Genomic DNA, 27,965 nt, shown 5'->3' on the forward strand with positions numbered 1-27,965 from the left:
GTTAGGGGCAGCAGATTAGGGGTTAATAACTGTATGTAGGTGACGGCGATATTGGGGGCGGCAGATTAGGGTTTAATAACTGTAATGTAGGTGGCGGCAATGTTAAGGGCAGCAGATTAGTGGTGTTTAGACGTGTTTTTTATGTTAGGGTGTTAGGTTTAAACGTAACTTTTTCTTTCCCCATAGACATCAATGGGGCTGCATAACAGAGCTTTTGTTTCTGCAATCGCAGGTGTTAGGCTTTTTTTTAGCTGACTCTCCCCATTGATGTCTATGGGGAAATCGTGCACGAGCACGCCAAAACACTGCTTGTATTTGGGTAATGTATGGAGCTCAACGCAACCATATCGCCCGCACAAGCCGGGTTTTGCAAAACCTGTAATAGCAGCGCTATAGGGAGGTTAAATACCGCCGCTTTTGTGGCTGTGGTTAATTTCCCAATAGCGCTCAAAACTCGTAATCTAGCTGATAGTGTGATATCGTTTGTCTCAAAACTTATTTTATTATAAAATGACAGATATAAACTCACACATTTAGACCTCAATCGAATATGAGGTAAGTAACAGGCAGTATAAAATCCAGATAAAACTTGCAGTAATGTATTCCAAATACAAGAGTATGGTGAGTAATTTGTATAAAAAATCTAAAACGTATCAGGTTAAAAAAAATATATACTCAAATTTGAAAATCAAAATGCACGACAAATTCCAAGTGCAACCGCCGATGTATTAAAATCATAACAGCCCACTTGTTTAATTCCCGAGGAATTAAGCAAGTAGACTGTTATGATTTCAGTACAATAGGATTTAGTACAATAGGATTTCAGTAGCTCTCATCCTATTGGCTGATTTCAAAATTTCAGCCAATAGGAATGCAAGCTACCTTGCATTCAATATTCAGTATGCGGCTGTGACCACATGAAGAGGATCCTTTATGCCGATCGCCGGTCCTGCTCCACGGTCATCTCTGCTAAGCGATCACCTACGCTCCCCGCCGCCTTCGCTCGGGATGAAGATAGATGTCCCTGCGCTGGATGAAGACCTTCACCGCCTGGAAGAAGACCTTCCCCGCTGGACTTCAGGAACTGTGAGTACCTATTTCGGGGTTAGACTTAGGTTTTTTTGTTTTTTGGGGGGTGTTTTTTTTTAGATTAGGGTTTATTTATTTTTTATGGGCGCAAAAGAGCTGTTTGTAAATGAGCTAATTGCCCTTTTAAGAGCAATGCACATACAAATGCCCCTTTAGGGGCAATGGGTAACTTAGGTTTTTCAAACTTAGGTTTTTTTATTTTGGGGGGGTTGGTTGGGTGGGGGGTTTTACTGTTAGGGTGCATTTGGAATTTTTTTTTAGGTAAAAGAGCTGTTTAACTTAGGGCAATGCCCTACAAAAGGCCCTTTTAATGGCTATTTGTAGTTTAGATTAAGGGGTGTTTTCTCCAACATTGGTGTGTCCGGTCCACGGCGTCATCCTTACTTGTGGGAAATATCTCTTCCCCAACAGGAAATGGCAAAGAGTCCCAGCAAAGCTGGCCATATAGTCCCTCCTAGGCTCCGCCCACCCCAGTCATTCTCTTTGCCGTTGCACAGGCAACATCTCCACGGAGATGGTTAAGAGTATGTGGTGTTTAGTTGTAGTTTTTTTTTTATTCTTCTATCAAGAGTTTGTTATTTTAAAATAGTACTGGTATGTACTATTTACTCTGAAACAGAAAAGGATGAAGATTTCTGTTTGTGAGAGGAAGATGATTTTAGCAGACAGTAACTAAAATCGATTGCTGTTTCCACAATGGACTGTTGAGATGAAGTAACTTCAGTTGGGGGAAACAGTTAGCAGACTTCTCTGCTTAAGGTATGACTAGCCATTTTTCTAACAAGACTGTGTAATGCTGGAAGGCTGTCATTTCCCCTCATGGGGACCGGTAAGCCATTTTCTTAGTCTCAAACAGAATAAAGGGCTTAATATGGGCTATAAAACTGGTAGACACTTTTATGGGCTAAATCGATTGCTTTATTTGGACATTTTATACATGTTTATGCTGATATTTCACACTTTTAAACTTGGGGAATGTTTTTTAACGTCAGGCACTATGTTAGACACCTTTTCCAGTCAGGAAGGGCCTTCCCAGTTGTAGGCTGAGCCTCATTTTCGCGCCATTATTGCGCAGTTGTTTTTGAGAGCAAGACATGCAGATGCATGTGTGAGGACCTGAAAGTAGTTGGAAAAGTTCCTAAAAGGCGTCATTTGGTATCGTATTCCCCTCTGGGCTTGGTAAAGTCACAGCAAAGGCTGTAGCTGGGACTGTATAGGGGTTAAATCTGTAACCGACTCCGGTTTCGTTATTTTAAGGGTTAAAGCAATGAAAATTGGTGTGCAATACTTTTAATGCTTTAAGACACTGTTGTGAAATTTTGGTAAGTTTTGAACAATTCCTTCATACTTTTTCACATATTCAGTAATAAAGTGTGCTCTGTTTAAAATTTAAAGAGACAGTAACGGTTTTGTTTTAAAACGGTTTTTGTGCCTTATTGACAAGTTTAAGCCTGTTTAACATGTCTGTGCCTTCAGATAAGCTATGTTCTATATGTATGAAAGCCAATGTGTCTCCCCCTTCAAAATTGTGTGATAATTGTGCCATAGCGTCCAAACAAAGTAAGGACAGTACTGCCACAGATAATGAAATTGCCCAAGATGATTCCTCAGATGAAGGGAGTAGACATGGTTCTACATCATCTCCTTCTGTGTCTACGCCAGTTTTGCCCACGCAGGAGGCCCCTAGTACTTCTAACGCGCCAATGCTTATTACCATGCAACAATTGACGGCTGTAATGGATAACTCCATAGCAAATATTTTATCCAAAATGCCTGCATATCAGAGAAAGCGCGATTGCTCTGTTTTAAACACCGAAGAGCAGGAGGGCGCTGATGATAATTGTTCTGTCATACCCTCACACCAATCTGAAGGGGCCATGAGGGAGGTTTTGTCAGATGGGAAAATTTCAGATTCAGGAAAAATTTCTCAACAGGCTGAACCTGATGTTGTGACATTTAAATTTAAATTAGAACATCTCCGTGCACTGCTTAAGGAGGTATTATCTACTCTGGATGATTGTGACAACTTGGTCATTCCAGATAAATTATGCAAGATGGACAAGTTCCTAGAGGTTCCGGTGCACCCCAACGCTTTTCCTATACCCAAGCGGGTGGCGGACATAGTGAATAAGGAGTGGGAGAAGCCCGGCATACCTTTTGTTCCCCCTCCTATATTTAAGAAATTATTTCCTATGGTCGACCCCAGAAAGGACTTATGGCAGACAGTCCCTAAGGTCGAGGGGGCAGTTTCTACTCTAAACAAGCGCACTACTATTCCTATCGAGGATAGTTGTGCTTTCACAGATCCTATGGATAAAAAATTGGAAGGTTTGCTTAAAAAGATTTTTGTACAGCAAGGTTACCTTCTACAACCCATTTCGTGCATTGTTCCTGTCACTACAGCAGCGTGGTTCTGGTTCGAGGAACTAGAAAAGTCACTCAGTAGAGAGACTCCATATGAGGAGGTTATGGACAGAGTTCACGCACTTAAGTTGGCTAACTCTTTTATTTTAGATGCCGCTTTGCAATTAGCTAGGTTAGCGGCGAAAAATTCAGGGTTTGCAATTGTGGCGCGCAGAGCGCTTTGGCTAAAGTCTTGGTCAGCGGATGTATCATCCAAGACAAAATTGCTTAACATCCCCTTCAAGGGTAAAACTCTCTTTGGACCAGAATTGAAAGAGATTATCTCAGACATCACTGGGGGAAAGGGTCACGCCCTCCCACAAGATAGGCCTTTCAAGGCCAAGAATAAGTCTAATTTTCGTTCCTTTCGTAATTTCAGGAACGGACCGGCCTCTAATTCTGCATCCTCTAAGCAAGAGGGTAATGCCTCACAGTCCAAAACAGCCTGGAAACCGATGCAAGGCCGGAACAAGGGTAAGCAGACCAAGAAGCCTGCTACCGCTAACAAAACAGCATGAAGGAGTAGCCCCCGATCCGGGACCGGATCTAGTGGGGGGCAGACTCTCTCTCTTTGCTCAGGCTTGGGCAAGAGATGTTCAGGATCCCTGGGCGCTAGAAATAGTTTCTCAGGGTTATCTTCTGGAATTCAAGGAACTACCCCCAGGGGGAAGGTTCCACATGTCTCACTTATCCTCAAACCAAATAAAGAGACAGACATTCTTACATTGTGTAGAAGACCTGTTAAAGATGGGAGTGATACACCCAGTTCCAATGACGGAACAAGGAATGGGATTTTACTCGAATCTGTTCGTGGTTCCCAAAAAAGAGGGAACCTTCAGACCAATTCTGGATTTAAAGATCCTAAACAAATTCCTCAGGGTACCATCGTTCAAAATGGAATCCATTTGAACGATTCTACCCACTATCCATGAAGGTCAATTTATGACTACCGTGGATCTAAAGGATGCGTACCTACATATTCCTATCCACAAAGAACATCATCAGTTCCTAAGGTTCGCCTTTCTGGACAAACATTACCAGTTTGTGGCCCTCCCATTCGGATTAGCCACTGCTCCAAGGATTTTCACAAAGGTACTCGGGTCCCTTCTAGCGGTTCTAAGACCGAGGGGCATTGCAGTAGTACCATAATTGGACGACATTCTAATACAAGCGTCGTCCCTTTCAAATTCAAAGGCTCATACAGACATCGTTCTGGCCTTTCTCAGATCTCACGGATGGAAGGTGAACATAGAAAAAAGTTCTCTGTCTCCGTCAACAAGAGTTCCCTTCTTGGGAACAATAATAGATTCCTTAGAAATGAGGATCTTTCTGACAGATGTCAGAAAGTCAAACTTCTAAGCGCTTGTCAAGTTCTTCATTCTGTTCCATTACAAATGTGCATGCTGAAACAGTGGAATGGGGACTATACAAACTTGTCTCCAGTGATTCAAGTAGATCAGAAGACCAGAGATTCACTCCTTTGGTGGATATCCCTGGACCACCTATCCCAGGGAATGAGCTTCCGCAGACCAGAGTGGGTCATTGTCACGACCGACGCCAGTCTAGTGGGCTGGGATGCGGTCTGAGAATCCCTGAAAGCTCAGGGACTATGTTCTCGGGAAGAGTCTCTTCTCCCGATAAACATTCTGGAACTAAGAGCGATATTCAATGCTCTCAGGGCTTGGCCTCAGCTTGCAAAGGCCAGATTCATAAGATTCCAATCAGACAACATGACGACTGTTGCGTATATCAATCATCAGGGGGGAACAAGGAGTTCCCTGGTGATGAAAGAAGTAACCAAAATAATACAATGGGCGGGGAATCACTCCTGCCATCTATCTGCGATCCACATCCCAGGTGTGGAAAACTGGGAAGCGGATTATCTGAGTCGTCAGACATTCCATCCGGGGGAGTGGGAACTCCACCCGGAGATTTTTACCCAATTGACTCAATTATGGGGCATTCCAGACATGGATCTGATGGCGTCTCGTCAGAACTTCAAGGTTCCTTGCTACGGGTCCAGATCCAGGGATCCCAAGGCGACTCTAGTGGATGCACTAGTAGCGCCTTGGACCTTCAACCTAGCTTATGTGTTTCCACCGTTTCCTCTCATTCCCAGGCTGGTAGCCAGGATCAAACAGGAGAGGGCCTCTGTGATCTTGATAGCCCCTGCGTGGCCACGCAGGACTTGGTATGCAGACCTGGTGAATATGTCATCGGTTCCACCATGGAAGCTACCTTTGAGACGGGACCTTCTTGTTCAGGGTCCATTCGAACATCCAAATCTGGTCTCCCTCCAGCTGACGGCTTGGAGATTGAACGCTTGATTCTATCAAAGCGTGGGTTTTCAGATTCTGTGATTGATACTCTGGTTCAGGCCAGAAAACCGGTAACTAGAAAGATTTACCATAAGATATGGAAAAGATATATCTGCTGGTGTGAATCCAAGGGATTACCTTGGAATAAGATAAAAATTCCTAAGATTCTTTCCTTTCTGCAAGAAGGTTTGGATAAAGGATTATCTGCGAGTTCTCTAAAGGGACAGATTTCTGCTTTATCTGTCTTACTACACAAACGACTGGCAGCTATGCCAGATGTTCAAGCATTTGTTCAGGCTCTGGTTAGGATCAAGCCTGTTTACAGACCTTTGACTCCTCCCTGGAGTTTAAATTTAGTTCTTTCAGTTCTTCAAGGGGTTCCGTTTGAACCTCTACATTCCATAGATATTAAGTTGTTATCTTGGAAAGTTTTGTTTTTGGTTGCTATTTCTTCTGCTAGAAGAGTTTCGGAGTTATCTGCTCTGCAGTGTGCTCCGCCCTATCTGGTGTTCCATGCAGATAAGGTGGTTTTGCGTACTAAGCCTGGTTTTCTTCCAAAGGTTGTTTCTAACAAAAATATTAACCAGGAGATATTTGTACCTTCTTTGTGTCCGAATCCAGTTTCAAAGAAGGAACGTTTGTTACACAATTTGGACGTAGTCCGTGCTCTAAAATTCTATTTAGAAGCTACAAAAGATTTCAGACAAACATCTTCTCTGTTTGTCGTCTATTCTGGTAAAAGGAGAGGTCAAAAAGCGACTTCTACCTCTCTTTCCTTTTGGCTTAAAAGCATCATCCGATTGGCTTACGAGACTGCCGGACGGCAGCCTCCTGAAAGAATCACAGCTCACTCCACTAGGGCTGTGGCTTCCACATGGGCCTTCAAGAACGAGGCTTCTGTTGATCAGATATGTAAGGCAGCGACTTGGTCTTCACTGCACACTTTTGCCAAATTTTACAAATTTGATACTTTTGCTTCTTCGGAGGCTATTTTTGGGAGAAAGGTTTTGCAAGCCGTGGTGCCTTCCGTTTAGGTAACCTGATTTGCTCCCTCCCTTCATCCGTGTCCTAAAGCTTTGGTATTGGTTCCCACAAGTAAGGATGATGCCGTGGACCAGACACACCAATGTTGGAGAAAACAGAATTTATGCTTACCTGATAAATTACTTTCTCCAACGGTGTGTCCGGTCCACGGCCCGCCCTGGTTTTTTAATCAGGTCTGATTAATTATTTTCTCTAACTACAGTCACCACGGTATCATATGGTTTCTCCTATATTTTTCCTCCTGTCCGTCGGTCGAATGACTGGGGTGGGCGGAGCCTAGGAGGGACTATATGGCCAGCTTTGCTGGGACTCTTTGCCATTTCCTGTTGGGGAAGAGATATTTCCCACAAGTAAGGATGACGCCGTGGACCGGACACACGTTGGAGAAAGTAATTTATCGGGTAAGCATAAATTCTGTTTTTATTTGGGGGGGTTTATTTTTTATAGGGGTATTAGATTAGGTTTAATTTTAACATTTTTGATAATTTTTATTATTTCCAGTAATTATCAATAGACTGCCCTCTGGGCAGGCTTATCGCCTAGTAAAGACATAAATACAAATGTATACATATATAGACTTTTGCAGTCAAGTAGATGAAAACATGAAAAAGCATATTTATGCAATATTCATATTTGAAGGTACACTAAACCCAGAAAAAACTTACCTTCAATCGAAATATCGATATATATTTTCAATAATTTTCTAATTAGCATTGTTTGGCAAAGTATTACTGTTTATTAGTAATCCTGTATCGAAAATAGATTTATTTCCTAACCCACCGATGGCTATTATTTTCCATCCTCAAATCCTGAACGATAACCCAGGTTATCAAAAAGGTAGATTTTTTTTACGCTATGCGATATCCTGGCAAGTCATACTCAACGTCACTTACAGCAATTGTGGTATCAGGGATACGATATGCGCATGCGCGAGACACGTCACTCACAGCAAGTGTGGTATCAGGGATACGATATGCGCATGCGCGAGACAACGGATCGCACTGCACATGTGCCTGGTGACGACATTGTCGCATAATGATATGCACGAAACAGGAATACGATTGGAAATTGAGTTTGGTCGTGCACAGCATATATTAGAGGGTTGGCTATAATGACGTCATCTACGAAAAATATAATTTAATTTTATAGTGTTTCTATAGATCATTGGACTGTAAAATTAGGTAAGTGATGCAATATACACGTTATTGATTGGAAATTGATGTTCAGGTTGTGGCCAAAAACTGAAATTTTTGGAATACTTTAATAAAGTGTTATACTGTGTATTTACTATATATTATATATATTGTACCAAAATAACATGAGAAATATGTATTTATGAATAATTAGAACATATGCTGCTATACGAAGAACATTGGAATGTAAAAAAATCATATTTTCATGATGGGTTAGCGCACTTGAGAATATGCAATCAGGCTTTTTTTCCATTTTTTTTTTTTGCTTTATTTACTTCTATGGGGGAATACGTTAACGCGATTGCAGTATTCTAACTTCAGCTTTTTGCGTGCATCGAGTTAGTGTGCAAGGAAAAATGTTTTACTTTCAACTTGTAATACGAATGCTACCAAACTCGTGCTAAAAGCTTACTTATAGCAGTTAACGTGCGAGCAGGAGTGTTAAAAACCGCTCCACTCGTAATCTGACCCTATATGAATACCTGTAAAAAGGGATAAAGTGCATTATAGTTTTTCATTTTATGTGCTTCAAAGTGATAGGAAAGTCAAAATTAAACTTGCATGATTCATAAAGAACATGTAATTTTAAGACACTAAAATTCACTTCTATTTTCAAATGTGCTTCGTTCTCTTGGTATCCCTTGTTGAAAACTAATATGCACATATCCTACACTAGTGGGAGCTAGCTGCTGATTGGTGCCTGCACACATTTGTCTCTTGTGATTGGCTAACTAGATGTGTTCAGATAGCTACCGGTATGGCAATGATGTTCCTTCAGCAAAGGATAAAAAAACAAATAAAGCAAATTTGATAATAGAAATATATTTTAAAGTTATATAAAATTGTATGTTATATCGAAATCATGAAAGAAAATGTTGGGGTTCCCTGTCCCTTTGTATAAACAGATCTAGAATGTTAGCAATATTATAGATGGAGTTGAATTCATCAGTTGTAATAATGTTGTAATGGAGATACACTTTAATTTACTTTGTAATATAGCAATGAAATTCATATACCCCACACCATAAATAAATGGTGTGAGTGGCGTAAGACTAGAGCGCTGATTGAAGAACAATTCAAACTACTAGCTCACCAAAAAAAAATACTTTTGAAGTGGGCAACTGGGAGGGGGGGGGGTATTTGTATTTCATTGCTATATCAAAAAGTAAGTTAAAGTCTATCTTCATGACAACTGATGAATTGAACCCCATCTAAAATAATGCTAACATTCCGGATCTGTTTATACAAACAGGAAAGTTTGTTTCATGAGTGAGAAAGATTGTACAGTAAGAGAAAAACACTTTCCAGTTTAATTTACTTTTTTTTGGTATGCTTTGTTGAAACTTAAAGGGACAGTCTAACTTTTTAGAAGATAGATTATGACTTCACTACCCATTCCCCAGCTTTGCACAACCACCATTTTTATATTAATATACTTTATAACATTTAAACATTTCTGCCTGCCACTACAGACCGGCTCTTATCTTAGGGGAAGTGTATAGCTTTTTACAGCAATACACTTCTAGTTCGTGTGTGCCATATAGATACAAATTTTGCTCACTCCCTTGGAGTTATGCATGAGTAAGCACTATTTGGCTAAAATGCAAGTCTGTACATAGCACTTAAATAAAGGGGCAGTCTGCAGAGGCTTATACACAAGGTAATCACAGAGGTAAAAAGTGTATTAATATAACAGTGTTGGTTATGCAAAACTGGGGAATGGGTAATAAAGGGATTATCTATATCTTTAAACAATAAACATTTTTGGAGTAAATTGTCCCTTTAAAGGGACAGTAAAGTCAAAATGAAACGTTCATGATTCAGATAGAACATTCACTTTTAAACAACTTTCCACTTTACTTCTATTATCTAAGTTGCTTTGTTCACTTGGTATCATTTGTTAAAGAAGCAGAAATACATTACTGGTAAACCAATGACAAGAGGTGTTTATGTGCCGCCACCAATCATCAGCTAGCTCCCATCAGTCCATTGCTGCTCCTTAGCCTACCTAGGTATGCTCTTCAACAAAAGGATACTGTTTAAAATGGCATTTTCTGTCTGAATCATAAACATGTCATGTTGGCATTTGAGCACAACATGTATGACATTGGTGCAAATGTTGCTGCAAGACACAGACACTACCAATAGAAAGGGGTAAACTTGGTAAAAAAAAAAGTAAAACTACAAGTGTTTTAAACTTTACTTGATATCGGTTAATTAAGTTGTTTTCATTTCCTTTTAAATTGTGTTTATAAACAAAATCTAATCTTACTTATGTTTCTTTTTCTAGATTTGCAGAATTCATATTTTCAGAAGAATTTAAAGCAGGATCCTGTAGTGTGGAAAACATATACAGCCTATATGAGGGCCTTGCAGGGACTGTATGTTTTTTGGTAGATTTGCTTAATGCTAATCAGGCAGAGTTTCCCCTTTTTAGTGTCTTTGTTTAATATTTTATTTCTCAGCATAGCTGTGATTTTACTGTAATCTTCAGGTATTTTACCAATAAAAGTTAACTGCCTTTAAAAATAATGATTAGGTCCAGAATTTTACATATACAGTATTTATTCTAAACAAAACTACAGTCAACATTTTTAAATATTAAGTACTGAAATCTGGTTATCTGAAAATGATGTCCCAAAGAGAAACCTTAGTATAATTTTTTTCTCTGTTTCAATGTTGAATCATTTGTGTAATTTAAAAGTCGTAGTTGAATACCGTTATATCTTGAATCCAAAACTTGAGCTTTTACTCTTAAGTTAATAGTTTGATTAGAAACAAGAAAGTCAGATCAGCTACATCAGAACCTCAACATAAATAAATAAATAACTTCTTATTAGACATGTGCACAGCGGAAAAAAGTTTAATTTAAAAGATTTTCAGAATCAGTTTCAGATTCTCTCTATTTTTGGTACGGCCAAATTTTGTTCATGTGGGCATTTGTTTCGAATAAATATTGGATTCAGATTTGTTACCAAATTGGACAAGCCTGTATCAATAAAATCCAACATTTAGTTCCTGACTGGCTGTCGCCAATATCAGTCATTAGTAATACTATGGCAGGATTGGACAGGGGATGATGAACTCATGAATGGTCAGACCCCCTGTATATTGTTACAAAGGAGCTGATTATCTAAACAATATAACTCCTTCCTCCTTTCCTACATCTTTATTGCCGCCAAACGGTACAAACAAATAAACAAATTGATTTGATCAAGAAATTATTCATTCTTGGTCCTTTTTGTCCAATAACATATACGTCTGCTCGTGCATCGGATGACTTGACAAATCAGCAAAATTCAAAGCCCAAGGGGCTGATTTATCAAGGGCCGAATGGCCCCTGATGCCCCTGTTTCAGCACGAGCCTTAAGGCTCGCCGGAAATAGCAGTTATGAAGCAGCGGTCTGAAGATGGCTGCTCCTTAAAGGGACAGTCAACACCAGAATTTTTGTTGTTTAAAAAGAAAGATAATCCCTTTATTACCCATTCCCCAGTTTTGCATAACCAACACTGTTATAGAAATACACTTTTTACTTCTGTGATTATCTTGTATCTAAGCCTCTGCAAACTGCCCCCTTATTTCAGTTCTTTTGACAGACTTGCATTTTAGTCAATTAGTGTTCACTCCAGGGTAACTTCATGTGCATGAGCTCAATGTTATCTTTACGAAACACATGAAATAATGCCCTCTAGTGGTCAAAATGCATTCAGATTAGAGGCAGTCTTCAATGTCTAAGAAATTAGCATATGAACCGCCTAGAATTATCTTTCAACTAAGAATATCAAGGGAACAAAGCAAAATTGGTGAATAAAGTAAATTGGAAAGTTGTTTAAAATTACATTCCCTATTTAAATCATGAAAGTTTTTTTTGGACTTGACTGTCCCTTTAACTGGTCCGCCTGCTCTGAGGCTGCGGACATCAATCCTATACTATCAGGCTGATTGACACCCCCTGCTAGCGGCCAATTGGCCGCAAATCTGCAGGGGGCGGCATTGCACAAGCAGTTCACAAGAATTGCTTGTGCTATGATAAATGCCGACCACGTATGCTGTTGGTATTCATCAATGTCTGACGGACATGATCCGCTGAGCGGATCATGTCGGACAGACCGATGCTATATCGTCCCCCAAGTGCACATCTCTACTCATTACTCCAAAGAATGTGTGCAGCTTTGCAGAAAAAAACTACTAGTAATTACTGTAAGGGGAGATAAAACATTTAAAAAAAAACTTTCTGAACCACTAGGACTCTACAATTACCTGTAAATACATTTTACTGGTCAACAAAATATCTATTAAATAAGTTACAATGACTAATGTCACAGATATACACAGAAACAATACACTTCCCCACATGTTTTAGTCTATGTCACTTGTTCTTGTAATACATTTATAGAATCATGTTATTTTTGTACCACTATTACTAAGTTAATTTATAACACAAGACAAGCAAAAAAAAAAAAAAGAGGAACATACCAATTCTATCTGGAAACAATAGAAATAATAACTGAACTTGGTCTAGTAGACATAAGGGTGTAACACCTTATGGACAAGGCATATGGATGCTAAGACAGTTTGCAGGAAATATAAAGTGTGCAGAGAAAGTTTTGGCAATAGGCATCTTTGAACACATGTGCTTTTTTTAGAGGGGGGGGGGGGCTGAAGCTCTGAAAGTTGTGGCATATTCTGAGAGAGTGAAGCAAAATGGGAAAGAAAGTTGTTACTACAATGTTAGGTGTTTTGAGAAGGCCATGATTTACAATCTTTCTTCTGTAGGTTTTGGAAGGCTAGTGAGAGGACAGGAGGCAGATGAGAAATGGTGAGTTGGTTATACATACCTTGAAAAAATGTGGTGTCTCCAGGATTCTTTTATGGGGGGCACTTGCCAGAGGCCCACCGTTGATTTTTTGGATGGGCCCATATTTGGGTGCAGGAATGGCAGTCCATGGGCAAGTTTGGTTGTGTCATGAGCAGGGTTGGGTGTTCCATGGGCCTGTTTAGGCTGAGCAGCGAGGAACCTTAGTAAAATGGTGTTGGGCAAATAAGGGCCTTTTACAGTTGGGGGGGCTCATGGGGGGAAGCTATTATTCTGGGGGGGGGGGGGGCTGACAATGCTACTGTTTGCAATGTTCTGCAGAATTGCATTTGTCATAATTGGGATATAGTACAATATTTTTAGGCTTGACAATGTTATCACTCCATATAGCTTACAATCGAGCGATAGGCATTAGTAAGACAAGTGATTTAGGGATTGCTGGTCTGAGCTTGCAGAATTATTTATAGGAGAGGGATAAGGATACAAAATTATGAGGAAAGTTGGAAGGCATCACTGAGTAGAAGAGTAGCTTTGAAAGATGGGGAGACAATTGTTTGGAGCTAGGTACAGAAATCAATAGTGTAGGTGCCGCTAGGGGAGAGAGAAGGAGGATATTACCCTTTTTACTAAAGTATCAAATCATATTGCTAGTGAACGATTTCAACCTAGTTATTCTACTATTCTTCCATGTCTGAGCCCTTTTCAATTTTCCTTGACTTGATTTATATATCTGAAAGGATGGACCTAATGTTGACTAACCAATATATTCTTTATCTAGCTGTTCTGCTATTTACTTAAAGGAATATACATTGATATACTGTTGTCTTTACTCAGAATCTAGCTTGAATTCATCATGCCTCTCCATAAGCACAATTCAGGTGTTTCAATCTAGCCTCTTCATTTTTCTAAAGAGAGAGAAATAGTTTAAACCAGTATTGGGTATAAAACACCTGACATTGTGTAGTTTTGCCATTTCAAGGGTAACTTACTTTAGTCAGTTTTCCTTTATCTTGAACCAGTTAAAGTGATGGTAAATTTCAGACTTTAAAGCAACAGTATACACTTATTTTCATATAACTGCATGTAATAGACACTACTATGAAGAATAGTATGCACAGATACTGATCTAAAAATCCAGTATAAAAGTATAAAACCATTTTAAAACATACTTAGAAGCTCCCAGTTTAGCTCTGTTAAAAAAGGTAGCTGAAACACCCACTGCAAGTGGGAAATAAAAGACACCCCCCCCCCCCTCACCCTTCCTTTGCATATGAAAAGACTCTTTACACTAACAGGAGCAAGCTAGAGTAGGTATACGTCGGTATTCTCCTAAATCTTTGGGGCTTGGTTAAGAGTCTGAAAAAAAAAATCAGAGCAATATTTAAAAATAAGCAAAATTATACATGTATGGGCTATATGAATGGATCATCTACAAAACATTTATACAAAGAAAAATCTAGTGTATACTGTCCCTTTAAGATTGTTACAATGAAAAATATATTAGTGTACAAGCAAAACCTCATAATTATTTTATATAAAAAAGGGTATATATATTTTAGAATAAAAGATTTATAATCCTTCTTGGTATCTTCTGTTCTTCCGTCCCCCTTCATCTCCTCTTTTGACTGGGATGTGACCTAGAGAGAAGTCCCACATACTCTCTACATAGTCTTCCTAAGGGCTTTCAAAGGGCTGGACTTCAAAAGTGTCATATGACACACATACTGATTGGATGTTCATTGGAATTGTCATAAAAAAAACAGAATTTATGCTTACCTGATAAATTACTTTCTCCAACGGTGTGTCCGGTCCACGGCGTCATCCTTACTTGTGGGATATTCTCTTCCCCAACAGGAAATGGCAAAGAGCCCAGCAAAGCTGGTCACATGATCCCTCCTAGGCTCCGCCTACCCCAGTCATTCGACCGACGTACAGGAGGAAATATGCATAGGAGAAACCATATGATACCGTGGTGACTGTAGTTAGAGAAAATAATTCATCAGACCTGATTAAAAAACCAGGGCGGGCCGTGGACCGGACACACCCTTTGAGAAAGTAATTTATCAGGTAAGCATAAATTCTGTTTTCTCCAACATAGGTGTGTCCGGTCCACGGCGTCATCCTTACTTGTGGGAACCAATACCAAAGCTTTAGGACACGGATGAAGGGAGGGAGCAAATCAGGTCACCTAAATGGAAGGCACCACGGCTTGCAAAACCTTTCTCCCAAAAATAGCCTCCGAAGAAGCAAAAGTATCAAATTTGTAAAATTTGGCAAAAGTGTGCAGTGAAGACCAAGTCGCTGCCTTACATATCTGGTCAACAGAAGCCTCGTTCTTGAAGGCCCATGTGGAAGCCACAGCCCTAGTGGAGTGAGCTGTGATTCTTTCAGGAGGCTGCCGTCCGGCAGTCTCATAAGCCAATCGGATAATGCTTTTAAGCCAAAAAGAAAGAGAGGTAGAAGTTGCTTTTTGACCTCTCCTTTTACCAGAATAAACAACAAACAAAGAAGATGTTTGTCTGAAATCTTTAGTAGCCTCTAAATAGAATTTTAGAGCACGGACTGCGTCCAAATTGTGTAACAAACGCTCCTTCTTTGAAACTGGATTCGGACACAAAGAAGGTACAACTATCTCCTGGTTAATATTTTTGTTGGAAACAACTTTCGGAAGAAAACCAGGCTTAGTACGCAAAACCACCTTATCTGCATGGAACACCAGATAGGGCGGAGAACACTGCAGAGCAGATAACTCTGGAACTCTTCTAGCAGAAGAAATTGCAACTAAAAACAAAACTTTCCAAGATAATAACTTAATATCTACGGAATGTAAGGGTTCAAACGGAACCCCTTGAAGAACTGAAAGAACTAGATTTAGACTCCAGGGAGGAGTCAAAGGTCTGTAAACAGGCTTGATTCTAACCAGAGCCTGAACAAACGCTTGAACGTCTGGCACAGCTGCCAGCCTTTTGTGAAGTAAAACAGATAAAGCAGAGATCTGTCCCTTCAGAGAACTTGCAGATAATCCTTTCTCCAAACCTTCTTGTAGAAAGGATAGAATCTTAGGAATTTTTATCTTGTTCCATGGGAATCCTTTAGATTCACACCAACAGATATATTTTTTCCATATTTTATGGTAAATATTTCTAGTTACAGGCTTTCTAGCCTGAATCAGAGTATCTATTACAGAATCTGAAAACCCACGCTTTGATAAAATCAAGCGTTCAATCTCCAAGCCGTCAGTTGGAGGGAAACCAGATTCGGATGTTCGAATGGACCTTGAACAAGAAGGTCCTGTCTCAAAGGTAGCTTCCATGGTGGAGCCGATGACATATTCACCAGGTCTGCATACCAAGTCCTGCGTGGCCACGCAGAAGCTATCAAGATCACCGAAGCCCTCTCCTGATTGATCCTGGCTACCAGCCTGGGAATGAGAGGAAACGGTGGGAATACATAAGCTAGGTTGAAGGTCCAAGGTGCTACTAGTGCATCTACTAGAGTCGCCTTGGGATCCCTGGATCTGGACCCGTAGCAAGGAACCTTGAAGTTCTGACGAGAGGCCATCAGATCCATGTCTGGAATGCCCCATAATTGAGTTATTTGGGCAAAGATTTCCGGATGGAGTTCCCACTCCCCCGGATGGAATGTCTGACGACTCAGAAAATCCGCTTCCCAATTTTCCACTCCTGGGATGTGGATCGCAGACAAGTGGCAGGAGTGATCCTCCGCCCGTTGAATTATCTTGGTCACTTCCTCCATCGCCAGGGAACTCCTTGTTCCCCCCTGATGGTTGATATATGCAACAGTCGTCATGTTGTCTGATTGAAACCTTATGAATTTGGCCTTTGCTAGTTGAGGCCAAGCTTTGAGGGCATTGAATATCGCTCTCAGTTCCAGAATGTTTATCGGGAGAAGAGATTCTTCCCGAGACCATAGACCCTGAGCTTTCAGGGGTTCCCAGACCGCGCCCCAGCCCACCAGACTGGCGTCGGTCATGACAATGACCCACTCTGGTCTGCGGAAGCTCATTCCCTGTGACAGGTTGTCCAGGATCAGCCACCAACGGAGTGAATCTCTGGTCTTTTGATCTACTTGAATCGTCGGAGACAAGTCTGTATAATCCCCATTCCACTGTCTGAGCATGCACAGTTGTAATGGTCTTAGATGAATTCGTGCAAAAGGAACTATGTCCATTGCTGCAACCATCAATCCTATTACTTCCATGCACTGCGCTATGGAAGGACGAAGAACAGAATGAAGTACTTGACAAGAGCTTAGAATTTTTGATTTTCTGACCTCTGTCAGAAAAATCCTCATTTCTAAGGAATCTATTATTGTTCCCAAGAAGGGAACTCTTGTTGACGGGGACAGAGAACTTTTTTCCTTGTTCACTTTCCATCCGTGAGATCTGAGAAAGGCTAGGACGATGTCCGTATGAGCCTTTGCTTTTGACAGAGACGACGCTTGAATCAGGATGTCGTCCAAGTAAGGTACTACTGCAATGCCCCTTGGCCTTAGAACCGCTAGAAGGGACCCTAGTACCTTTGTGAAAATTCTCGGAGCAGTGGCTAATCCGAATGGAAGTGCCACAAACTGGTAATGCTTGTCCAGAAAAGCGAACCTTAAGAACTGATGATGTTCCTTGTGGATAGGAATATGTAGGTACGCATCCTTTAAATCCACCGTGGTCATAAATTGACCTTCCTGGATGGTGGGAAGGATCGTTCGAATGGTTTCCATTTTGAATGATGGAACCCTGAGAAATTTGTTTAGGATCTTGAGATCTAAAATTGGTCTGAATGTTCCCTCTTTTTTGGGAACTATGAACAGGTTGGAGTAAAACCCCATCCCTTGTTCTCCTATTGGAACTGGATGAATTACTCCCATCTTTAACAGGTCTTCTACACAATGTAAGAATGCCTGTCTTTTTATTTGGTTTGAAGATAATTGAGACCTGTGGAACCTTCCCCTTGGGGGTAGTTCCTTGAATTCTAGGAGATAACCTTGAGAAACTATTTCTAGTGCCCAAGGATCCTGAACATCTCTTGCCCAAGCCTGAGCAAAGAGAGAAAGTCTGCCCCCCACCAGATCCGGTCCCGGATCGGGGGCCATCCCTTCATGCTGTTTTGGTAGCAGTGGCAGGCTTCTTGGCCTGCTTACCCTTGTTCCAGCCTTGCATCGGTCTCCAGGCTGGTTTGGGTTGTGAAGTATTACCCTCTTGCTTAGAGGATGTAGAATTAGAGGCTGGTCCGTTTCTGCGAAAGGGACGAAAATTAGGCTTATTTTTAGCCTTAAAAGACCTATCCTGAGGGAGGGCGTGGCCCTTTCCCCCGGTGATGTCTGAAATAATCTCTTTCAAATCAGGACCAAACAGTGTTTTACCCTTGAAAGGGATGTTAAGCAATTTTGTCTTGGAAGACACATCCGCTGACCAAGACTTTAGCCAAAGCGCTCTGCGCGCCACGATAGCAAACCCTGAATTTTTTGCCGCTAATCTAGCTAATTGCAAAGCGGCATCTAAAATAAAAGAGTTAGCCAATTTTAGTGCTTGAACTCTGTCCATAACCTCCTCATACGAAGATTCTTTATTGAGCGACTTTTCTAGTTCTTCGAACCAGAAACACGCTGCCGTAGTGACAGGAACAATGCATGAAATTGGTTGTAGAAGGTAACCTTGCTGAACAAACATCTTTTTAAGCAAACCCTCTAATTTTTTATCCATAGGATCTTTGAAAGCACAACTATCTTCTATAGGGATAGTAGTGCGTTTGTTTAGAGTAGAAACCGCCCCCTCGACCTTGGGGACTGTCTGCCATAAGTCCTTTCTGGGGTCGACTATAGGAAATAATTTTTTAAATATAGGGGGAGGAACAAAAGGTATGCCGGGCCTTTCCCACTCCTTATTTACTATGTCCGCCACCCGCTTGGGTATAGGAAAAGCATCGGGGGGCACCGGAACCTCTAGGAACTTGTCCATCTTACATAATTTCTCTGGAATGACCAAATTGTCACAATCATCCAGAGTAGATAATACCTCCTTAAGCAGTGCGCGGAGATGTTCTAATTTAAATTTAAAAGTTACAACATCAGGTTCAGCTTGTTGAGAAATTTTTCCTGAATCTGAAATTTCTCCCTCAGACAAAACCTCCCTCCTGGCCCCTTCAGATTGGTGTGAGGGTATGTCAGAACAGTTATCATCAGCGTCCTCTTGCTCTTCAGTGTTTAAAACAGAGCAATCGCGCTTTCTCTGATAAGTAGGCATTTTGGATAAAATGTTTGCAATAGAATTATCCATTACAGCCGTTAATTGTTGCATGGTAATAAGTATTGGCGCACTAGATGTACTAGGGGCCTCTTGTGTGGGCAAAACTGGTGTAGACACAGAAGGGGATGATGCAGTATCATGCTTACTCCCCTCATTTGAGGAATCATCTTGGGCAATATCATTATCTGTGGCATCATTGTCTCTACTTTGTTTGGACACTGTGGCACAATCATCACATAAATTTAAATGGGGAGAAACCTTGGTTTTCATACATATAGAACATCGCTTATCTGATGGTTCAGACATGTTAAACAGGCTTAAACTTGTCAACAAAGCACAAAAAACGTTTTAAAATAAAACCGTTACTGTCACTTTAAATTTTAAACTGAACACACTTTATTACTGAATATGTGAAAAAGTATGAAGGAATTGTTCAAAATTCACCAAAATTTCACCACAGTATCTTAAAGCCTTAAAAGTATTGCACACCAAATTTGAAAGCTTTAACCCTTAAAATAACGGAACCGGAGCCGTTTTTACATTTAACCCCTATACAGTCCCAGGTATCTGCTTTGCTGAGACCCAACCAAGCCCAGAGGGGAATACGATACCAAATGACGCCTTCTATAAGCTTTTTCAGTGGTTCTTAGCTCCTCACACATGCATCTGCATGCCTTGCTCTCCAAAAACAACTGCGCATTAGTGGCGCGAAAATGAGGCTCTGCCTATGACTAGAAAAGGCCCCCATCTGAAAAAGGTGTCCAATACAGTGCCTGCCGTTTTTTTAAAACAATCCCCAAGATTATAATAACTATTAAGAGTTATAATCTGCAAAATATGCTTAGCAAAGTAATCGTTTTAGCCCAGAAAAATGTCTACCAGTCTTTTAAGCCCTTATGAAGCCCTTTATTCTTTTACTTAATCTAAGAAAATGGCTTACCGGTCCCCATAGGGGAAATGACAGCCTTCCAGCATTACATAGTCTTGTTAGAAATGTGGCCAGTCATACCTCAAGCAGAAAAGTCTGCCAACTGTTTCCCCCAACTGAAGTTACTTCATCTCAACAGTCCTGTGTGGAAACAGCAATCGATTTTAGTAACGTTTGCTAAAATCATCTTCCTCTTACAAACAGAAATCTTCATCTCTTTTCTGTTTCAGAGTAAATAGTACATACCAGCACTATTTTAAAATAACAAACACTTAATTGAAGGATAAAAACTACATTTAAACACCAAAAAACTCTTAACCATCTCCGTGGAGATGTTGCCTGTGCAACAGCAAAGAGAATGACTGGGGTAGGCGGAGCCTAGGAGGGATCATGTGACCAGCTTTGCTGGGCTCTTTGCCATTTCCTGTTGGGGAAGAGAATATCCCACAAGTAAGGATGACACCGTGGACCGGACACACCTATGTTGGAGAAAAGAGTGTATCCCAGTTGGCCTGCATAACATTGTAATATATGCATTACTTTAGGCATGGATTAAACCCTTTTCACTGATAAATTAAGAAGAATTTTTTTCCCCGGAAACCTTACCTAAATTTCTTGTGCCACTGAACTTTTTTAGGAAGTATATTATTATTTGTGTGTTTAATAATCATACATTTATATGCATCCCTTAAGACTTCTAACATATTGACCTACTGCCCCATGTGTGTGGAAGTTGGCCATCTCTGATATAAATAATTGAGCATGTGGATTACTTGTTGTCTTTGCATATTTCAAACAAACATATTATAAATACTTTGTAATCCAGCCATTAAGTTCACCTGCATATTTCATATGGCTCTGCTATGGTACTGACCTGGCATTATGTAATATTCCCATGCTGCCACAGTAGAATATTAGATAAAACAATATATAAAGTAATAACACATTGTTTCTCTTGGGGGTTTTTGGATGAGGAAAACTGGTATATACAAACTAGAGGAGCTTCTGAAAAAACACTGATGTCAGAAAATGTCTTCCTCCCCAAATGAATCAAATGTGTCCCTATAGTAAAAAAAAATATCTCCCTTCTCTATTACTCTTAATGAGAAGATACAGACAAATCATTAAGTATTAATCTTGTTTTAAAATGATAAAGTTACTGTAAATGAAGTAGATTTTGGATTTGCATAGAAACAAGCCTGCAAACCTCTAAGGGTAAGAGTCAGGCAAGCAATCTTAGATATGTACAGAGCCAATATTTCTCTAGATAAATATATTCTCTTTGCTCAGAAGTGGTGCATGACAGTATAACGGGATGTCCCAAAATAACCTACAACAGTAACAGCTTGAGCCATTTGAGAGGGCTAGTATATGTCATATCTGTCAATAGCTATACATTATTTATTAGGTTTTCATTCTTTCAGTCTAATGCACATCTATTAAGGATCCTTCGATCAGAGCTATATAGCAATTACATCTTATCTAAAAAGTGTGCTGACACATATACTGAGAAATTACACAATCATGTCCCCAAAGGGACAAAACCACTCACCTATGTCACATTGCAGACAGACTGCAGTAACCAAATAGTCCTCTTTAGAGGGGGACAAGTAAGGACATCAAAATAAATGTTGTTTATCTCTTCTATTTTCTACAGAACAAGACTGTGCTACAAGTTTTTGTGTGTACGTTTTTGTGTGAAGGGAAACTTGAGTATTTGTAGCTGTGCAGTGCTGCTTATCTGTGTACTCTGCCATAATTCACAATACATTGCAGTACTGAACAGCTCAAATAATTCATTAGTATTCCTATTTCTTCTGTTATGTGTGATCAGTCCACGGGTCATCATTACTTCTGGGATATAACTCCTCCCCAACAGGAAATGCAAGAGGATTCACCCAGCAGAGTTGCATATAGCTCCTCCCCTCTACGTCACTCCCAGTCATTCTCTTGCACCCAACAACTAGATAGGATGTGTGAGAGGACTATGGTGATTATACTTAGTTTTTATAACTTCAATCAAAAGTTTGTTATTTTACAATAGCACCGGAGCGTGTTGTTGCCTCTCTGGCAGAGTTTGAAGAAGAATCTACCAGAGTTTTTACTATGATTTTAACCGGAGTAGTTAAGATCATATTGCTGTTTCTCGGCCATCTGAGGGAGGTAAAAGCTTCAGATCAGGGGACAGCGGGCAGATGAATCTGCATTGAGGTATGTAGCAGTTTTTATTTTCTGAATGGAATTGATGAGAAAATCCTGCCATACCGTTATAATGACATGTATGTATACTCTACACTTCAGTATTCTGGGGATGGTATTTCACCGGAATTACTCTGTTAAAAGTACACTAAACCTTTTAATAGGTATTTATCATGTTAAACGTTTTTGCTGGAATGTAGAATCGTTTGCATTTCTGAGGTACTGAGTGAATAAATATTTGGGCATTATTTTTCCACTTGGCAGTTACTTGTTTTAATTGTGACAGTTTCGTTTCTCTCTCACTGCTGTGTGTGAGGGGGAGGGGCCGTTTTTGGCGCTCTTTTGCTACGCATCAAAAATTTCCAGTCAGTTACTCTTGTATTTCCTGCATGATCCGGTTCATCTCTAACAGAACTCAGGGGTCTTCAAACTTCTTTGGAGGGAGGTAGATTCTCTCAGCAGAGCTGTGAGACTTATATATTGACTGTGATTAAAAAACGTTGCTCTGTAATTTTTATTTTCAAATTTAATTATTGTTAATTTACTAATGGGAACAAACCTTTGCTAAAAGTTGTGTTGTTTTTAAGGATTGAGACTATAACTGTTTTTCAGTTCATTATTTCAACTGTCATTTAATCGTTTAGTGCTTCTTGAAGGCACAGTACGTTTTTGTTAAATAAGATTGTAACCAAGTTGCAAGTTTATTGCTAGTGTGTTAAACATGTCTGACTCAGAGGAAGATACCTGTGTCATTTGTTCCAATGCCAAGGTGGAGCCCAATAGAAATTTATGTACTAACTGTATTGATGCTACTTTAAATAAAAGCCAATCTGTACAATTTGAACAAATTTCACCAAACAGCGAGGGGAGAGTTATGCCGACTAACTCGCCTCACGTGGCAGTACCTGCATCTCCCGCCCGGGAGGTGCGTGATATTATGGCGCCTAGTACATCTGGGCGGCCATTACAGATAACATTACAAGATATGGCTACTGTTATGACTGAAGTTTTGGCTAAATTACCAGAACTAAGAGGCAAGCGTGATCACTCTGGGGTGAGAACAGAGTGCGCTGATAACACTAGGGCCATGTCTGATACTGCGTCACAGCTTGCAGAGCATGAGGACGGAGAGCTTCATTCTGTGGGTGACGGTTCTGATCCAAACAGATTGGATTCAGATATTTCAAACTTTAAATTTAAATTGGAAAACCTCCGTGTATTACTAGGGGAGGTTTTAGCGGCTCTTAATGATTGTAACACTGTTGCAATACCAGAGAAATTGTGTAGGTTGGATAAATACTTTGCGGTACCGGCGAGTACTGACGTTTTTCCTATACCTAAGAGACTAACTGAAATTGTTACTAAGGAGTGGGATAGACCCGGTGTGCCGTTCTCACCCCCTCCAATATTTAGAAAGATGTTTCCAATAGACGCCACCACACGGGACTTATGGCAAACGGTCCCTAAGGTGGAGGGAGCAGTTTCTACTTTAGCTAAGCGTACCACTATCCCGGTGGAGGATAGCTGTGCTTTTTCAGATCCAATGGATAAAAAATTAGAGGGTTACCTTAAGAAAATGTTTGTTCAACAAGGTTTTATATTGCAACCCCTTGCATGCATCGCGCCGATTACGGCTGCGGCAGCATTTTGGATTGAGTCTCTGGAAGAGAACCTTAGTTCATCTACGCTGGACGACATTACGGACAGGCTTAGAGTCCTTAAACTAGCTAATTCATTCATTTCGGAGGCCGTAGTACATTTAGCCAAACTTACGGCTAAGAACTCAGGATTCGCCATTCAGGCACGTAGAGCGCTGTGGCTAAAATCCTGGTCAGCTGATGTAACTTCTAAGTCCAAATTACTTAATATTCCTTTCAAGGGGCAAACTTTATTTGGGCCCGGTTTGAAAGAAATTATCGCTGACATTACAGGAGGTAAGGGCCACGCCCTGCCTCAAGACAAAGCCAAAGCTAAGGCTAGACAGTCTAATTTTCGTCCCTTTCGGAATTTCAAAACAGGAGCAGCATCAACTTCCACTGCACCAAAACAGGAAGGAGCTGTTGCTCGTTACAGACAAGGCTGGAAACCTAACCAGTCCTGGAACAAGGGCAAGCAGGCCAGGAAACCTGCTGCTGCCCCAAAGACAGCATGAACCGAGGGCCCCCGATCCGGGACCGGGTCTAGTGGGGGGCAGACTCTCTCTCTTCGCCCAGGCTTGGGCAAGAGATGTTCAGGATCCCTGGGCGCTAGAGATCATATCTCAGGGATACCTTCTAGACTTCAAATTCTCTCCCCCAAGAGGGAGATTTCATCTGTCAAGGTTGTCAACAAACCAGATAAAGAAAGAAGCGTTTCTACGCTGTGTACAAGATCTGTTATTAATGGGAGTGATCCATCCGGTTCCGCGGTCGGAACAAGGACAAGGGTTTTACTCAAACCTGTTTGTGGTTCCCAAAAAAGAGGGAACTTTCAGGCCAATCTTGGATTTAAAGATCCTAAACAAATTCCTAAGAGTTCCATCGTTCAAAATGGAAACTATTCGGACAATCTTACCCATGATCCAAAAGGGTCAGTACATGACCACAGTGGATTTAAAGGATGCTTACCTTCACATACCGATTCACAAAGATCATTACCGGTATCTAAGGTTTGCCTTCTTAGACAGGCATTACCAGTTTGTAGCTCTTCCATTCGGATTGGCTACGGCTCCAAGAATCTTCACAAAGGTTCTGGGTGCCCTTCTGGCGGTACTAAGACCGCGAGGAATTTCGGTAGCTCCGTACCTAGACGACATTCTGATACAAGCTTCAAGCTTTCAAACTGCCAAGTCTCATACAGAGTTAGTTCTGGCATTTCTAAGGTCGCATGGATGGAAAGTGAACGAAAAGAAGAGTTCTCTTTTTCCTCTCACAAGAGTTCCATTCTTGGGGACTCTTATAGATTCTGTAGAAATGAAGATTTATCTGACAGAAGACAGATTAACAAAGCTTCTAAATGCATGCCGTGTCCTTCATTCCATTCAACTCCCGTCAGTAGCTCAATGCATGGAGGTGATCGGCTTAATGGTAGCAGCAATGGACATAGTTCCCTTTGCACGTCTACATCTCAGACCGCTGCAATTGTGCATGCTGAGTCAGTGGAATGGGGATTACTCAGACTTGTCCCCTACTCTGAATCTGGATCAAGAGACCAGAAACTCTCTTCTATGGTGGCTTTCTCGGCCACATCTGTCCAGGGGGATGCCATTCAGCAGGCCGGACTGGACAATTGTAACAACAGACGCCAGCCTACTAGGTTGGGGCGCTGTCTGGAATTCTCTGAAGGCTCAGGGACAATGGAATCAGGAGGAAAGTCTCCTGCCAATAAACATTCTGGAATTGAGAGCAGTTCTCCATGCCCTTCTGGCTTGGCCCCAGTTAAAAACTCGGGGGTTCATCAGGTTTCAGTCGGACAACATCACGACGGTAGCTTACATCAACCATCAAGGAGGGACAAGAAGCTCCCTAGCAATGATGGAAGTATCAAAGATAATTCGCTGGGCAGAGTCTCACTCTTGCCACCTGTCAGCAATCCACATCCCGGGAGTGGAGAACTGGGAGGCGGATTTCTTGAGTCGCCAGACTTTTCATCCGGGGGAGTGGGAACTTCATCCGGAGGTCTTTGCCCAAATACTTCGACGTTGGGGCAAACCAGAGATAGATCTCATGGCGTCTCGCCAGAACGCCAAACTTCCTCACTACGGGTCCAGATCCAGGGATCCGGGAGCGGTTCTGATAGATGCTTTGACGGCACCTTGGAACTTCGGGATGGCTTATGTGTTTCCACCCTTCCCGCTGCTTCCTCGATTGATTGCCAAAATCAAACAGGAGAGAGCATCAGTGATTCTAATAGCGCCTGCATGGCCACGCAGGACTTGGTATGCAGATCTAGTGGACATGTCATCCTGTCCACCTTGGTCTCTACCTCTAAGACAGGACCTTCTGATACAGGGTCCATTCAAACATCAAAATCTAACTTCTCTGAAGCTGACTGCTTGGAAATTGAACGCTTGATTTTATCAAAACGTGGTTTTTCTGAGTCGGTTATTGATACCCTGATACAGGCTAGGAAGCCTGTTACCAGAAGGATTTACCATAAGATATGGCGTAAATACCTATACTGGTGCGAATCCAAAGGTTACTCCTGGAGTAAGGTTAGGATTCCTAGGATAATGTCCTTTCTACAAGAAGGTTTAGAAAAGGGTTTATCGGCTAGCTCATTAAAGGGACAGATCTCAGCTCTGTCCATCTTGTTACACAGGCGTCTGTCAGAAAATCCAGACGTCCAGGCCTTTTGTCAGGCTTTAGCTAGGATCAAGCCTGTGTTTAAAGCTGTTGCTCCGCCATGGAGTTTAAACTTAGTTCTTAACGTTTTACAGGGTGTTCCGTTTGAACCCCTTCATTCCATTGATATAAAATTGTTATCTTGGAAAGTTCTGTTTTTAATGGCTATTTCCTCGGCTCGAAGAGTCTCTGAGTTATCAGCCTTACATTGTGATTCTCCTTATCTGATCTTTCACTCAGACAAGGTAGTTCTGCGTACTAAACCTGGGTTCTTACCTAAGGTAGTCACTAACAGGAATATCAATCAAGAGATTGTTGTTCCATCCTTGTGTCCAAATCCTTCTTCAAAGAAGGAACGTCTTCTACACAATCTGGATGTAGTTCGTGCCCTCAAGTTCTACTTGCAGGCAACTAAAGATTTTCGCCAAACTTCTTCCCTGTTTGTCGTTTATTCTGGACAGAGGAGAGGTCAAAAAGCTTCTGCTACCTCTCTCTCCTTTTGGCTTCGTAGCATAATACGTTTAGCCTATGAGACTGCTGGACAGCAGCCTCCTGAAAGAATTACAGCTCATTCCACTAGAGCTGTAGCTTCCACTTGGGCCTTTAAGAATGAGGCCTCTGTTGAACAGATTTGCAAGGCTGCAACTTGGTCTTCGCTTCATACTTTTTCCAAATTTTACAAATTTGACACTTTTGCTTCTTCGGAGGCTATTTTTGGGAGAAAGGTTCTTCAGGCAGTGGTTCCTTCTGTATAATGAGCCTGCCTATCCCTCCCGTCATCCGTGTACTTTTGCTTTGGTATTGGTATCCCAGAAGTAATGATGACCCGTGGACTGATCACACATAACAGAAGAAAACATAATTTATGCTTACCTGATAAATTCCTTTCTTCTGTTGTGTGATCAGTCCACGGCCCGCCCTGTTTTAAGGCAGGTAAATATCTTTTAAATTATACTCCAGTCACCACTTCACCCTTGGTTTCTCCTTTCTCGTTGATTCTTGGTCGAATGACTGGGAGTGACGTAGAGGGGAGGAGCTATATGCAACTCTGCTGGGTGAATCCTCTTGCATTTCCTGTTGGGGAGGAGTTATATCCCAGAAGTAATGATGACCCGTGGACTGATCACACAACAGAAGAAAGGAATTTATCAGGTAAGCATAAATTATGTTTTTTGTTTTCATATCACAGTGAATATTTTATATAAATTATTGTAAAAATAAACACCTTTTGATTAAAATGTTATCTGTACATTTGATTCAGTGTTATTTACATGTATTTGTAGTCAATATATTATAGACTGTTGAATTTAGTAATTATATTGTTTTGTATTGCATAATTGTAACGTAAAAAAAATTCTGTCTCAAATAAATAATTGTTAAGCTGGTTACT

The 27,965-nt window shown here is 40.9% G+C and overlaps 1 protein-coding gene across 1 annotated transcript in view; it reads left to right on the top strand.

Moving 5' to 3' along the window:
• Positions 1-10,579, top strand: part of LANCL3 (LanC like family member 3) — a 173,104-nt gene extending 162,525 nt beyond the window's left edge. Inside the window, exon 5 of the mRNA XM_053704882.1 lies at positions 10,338-10,579. Coding sequence (XP_053560857.1) covers positions 10,338-10,497 — 160 coding nt within the window. The 3' untranslated portion in view covers positions 10,498-10,579. The remainder of the gene's footprint in view (positions 1-10,337) is intronic.
• Positions 10,580-27,965: the final 17,386 nt, after the last annotated feature.

This window comes from Bombina bombina, chromosome 3 (genome assembly GCF_027579735.1).
Source record: "Bombina bombina isolate aBomBom1 chromosome 3, aBomBom1.pri, whole genome shotgun sequence".
Lineage (NCBI taxonomy): Eukaryota > Metazoa > Chordata > Amphibia > Anura > Bombinatoridae > Bombina > Bombina bombina.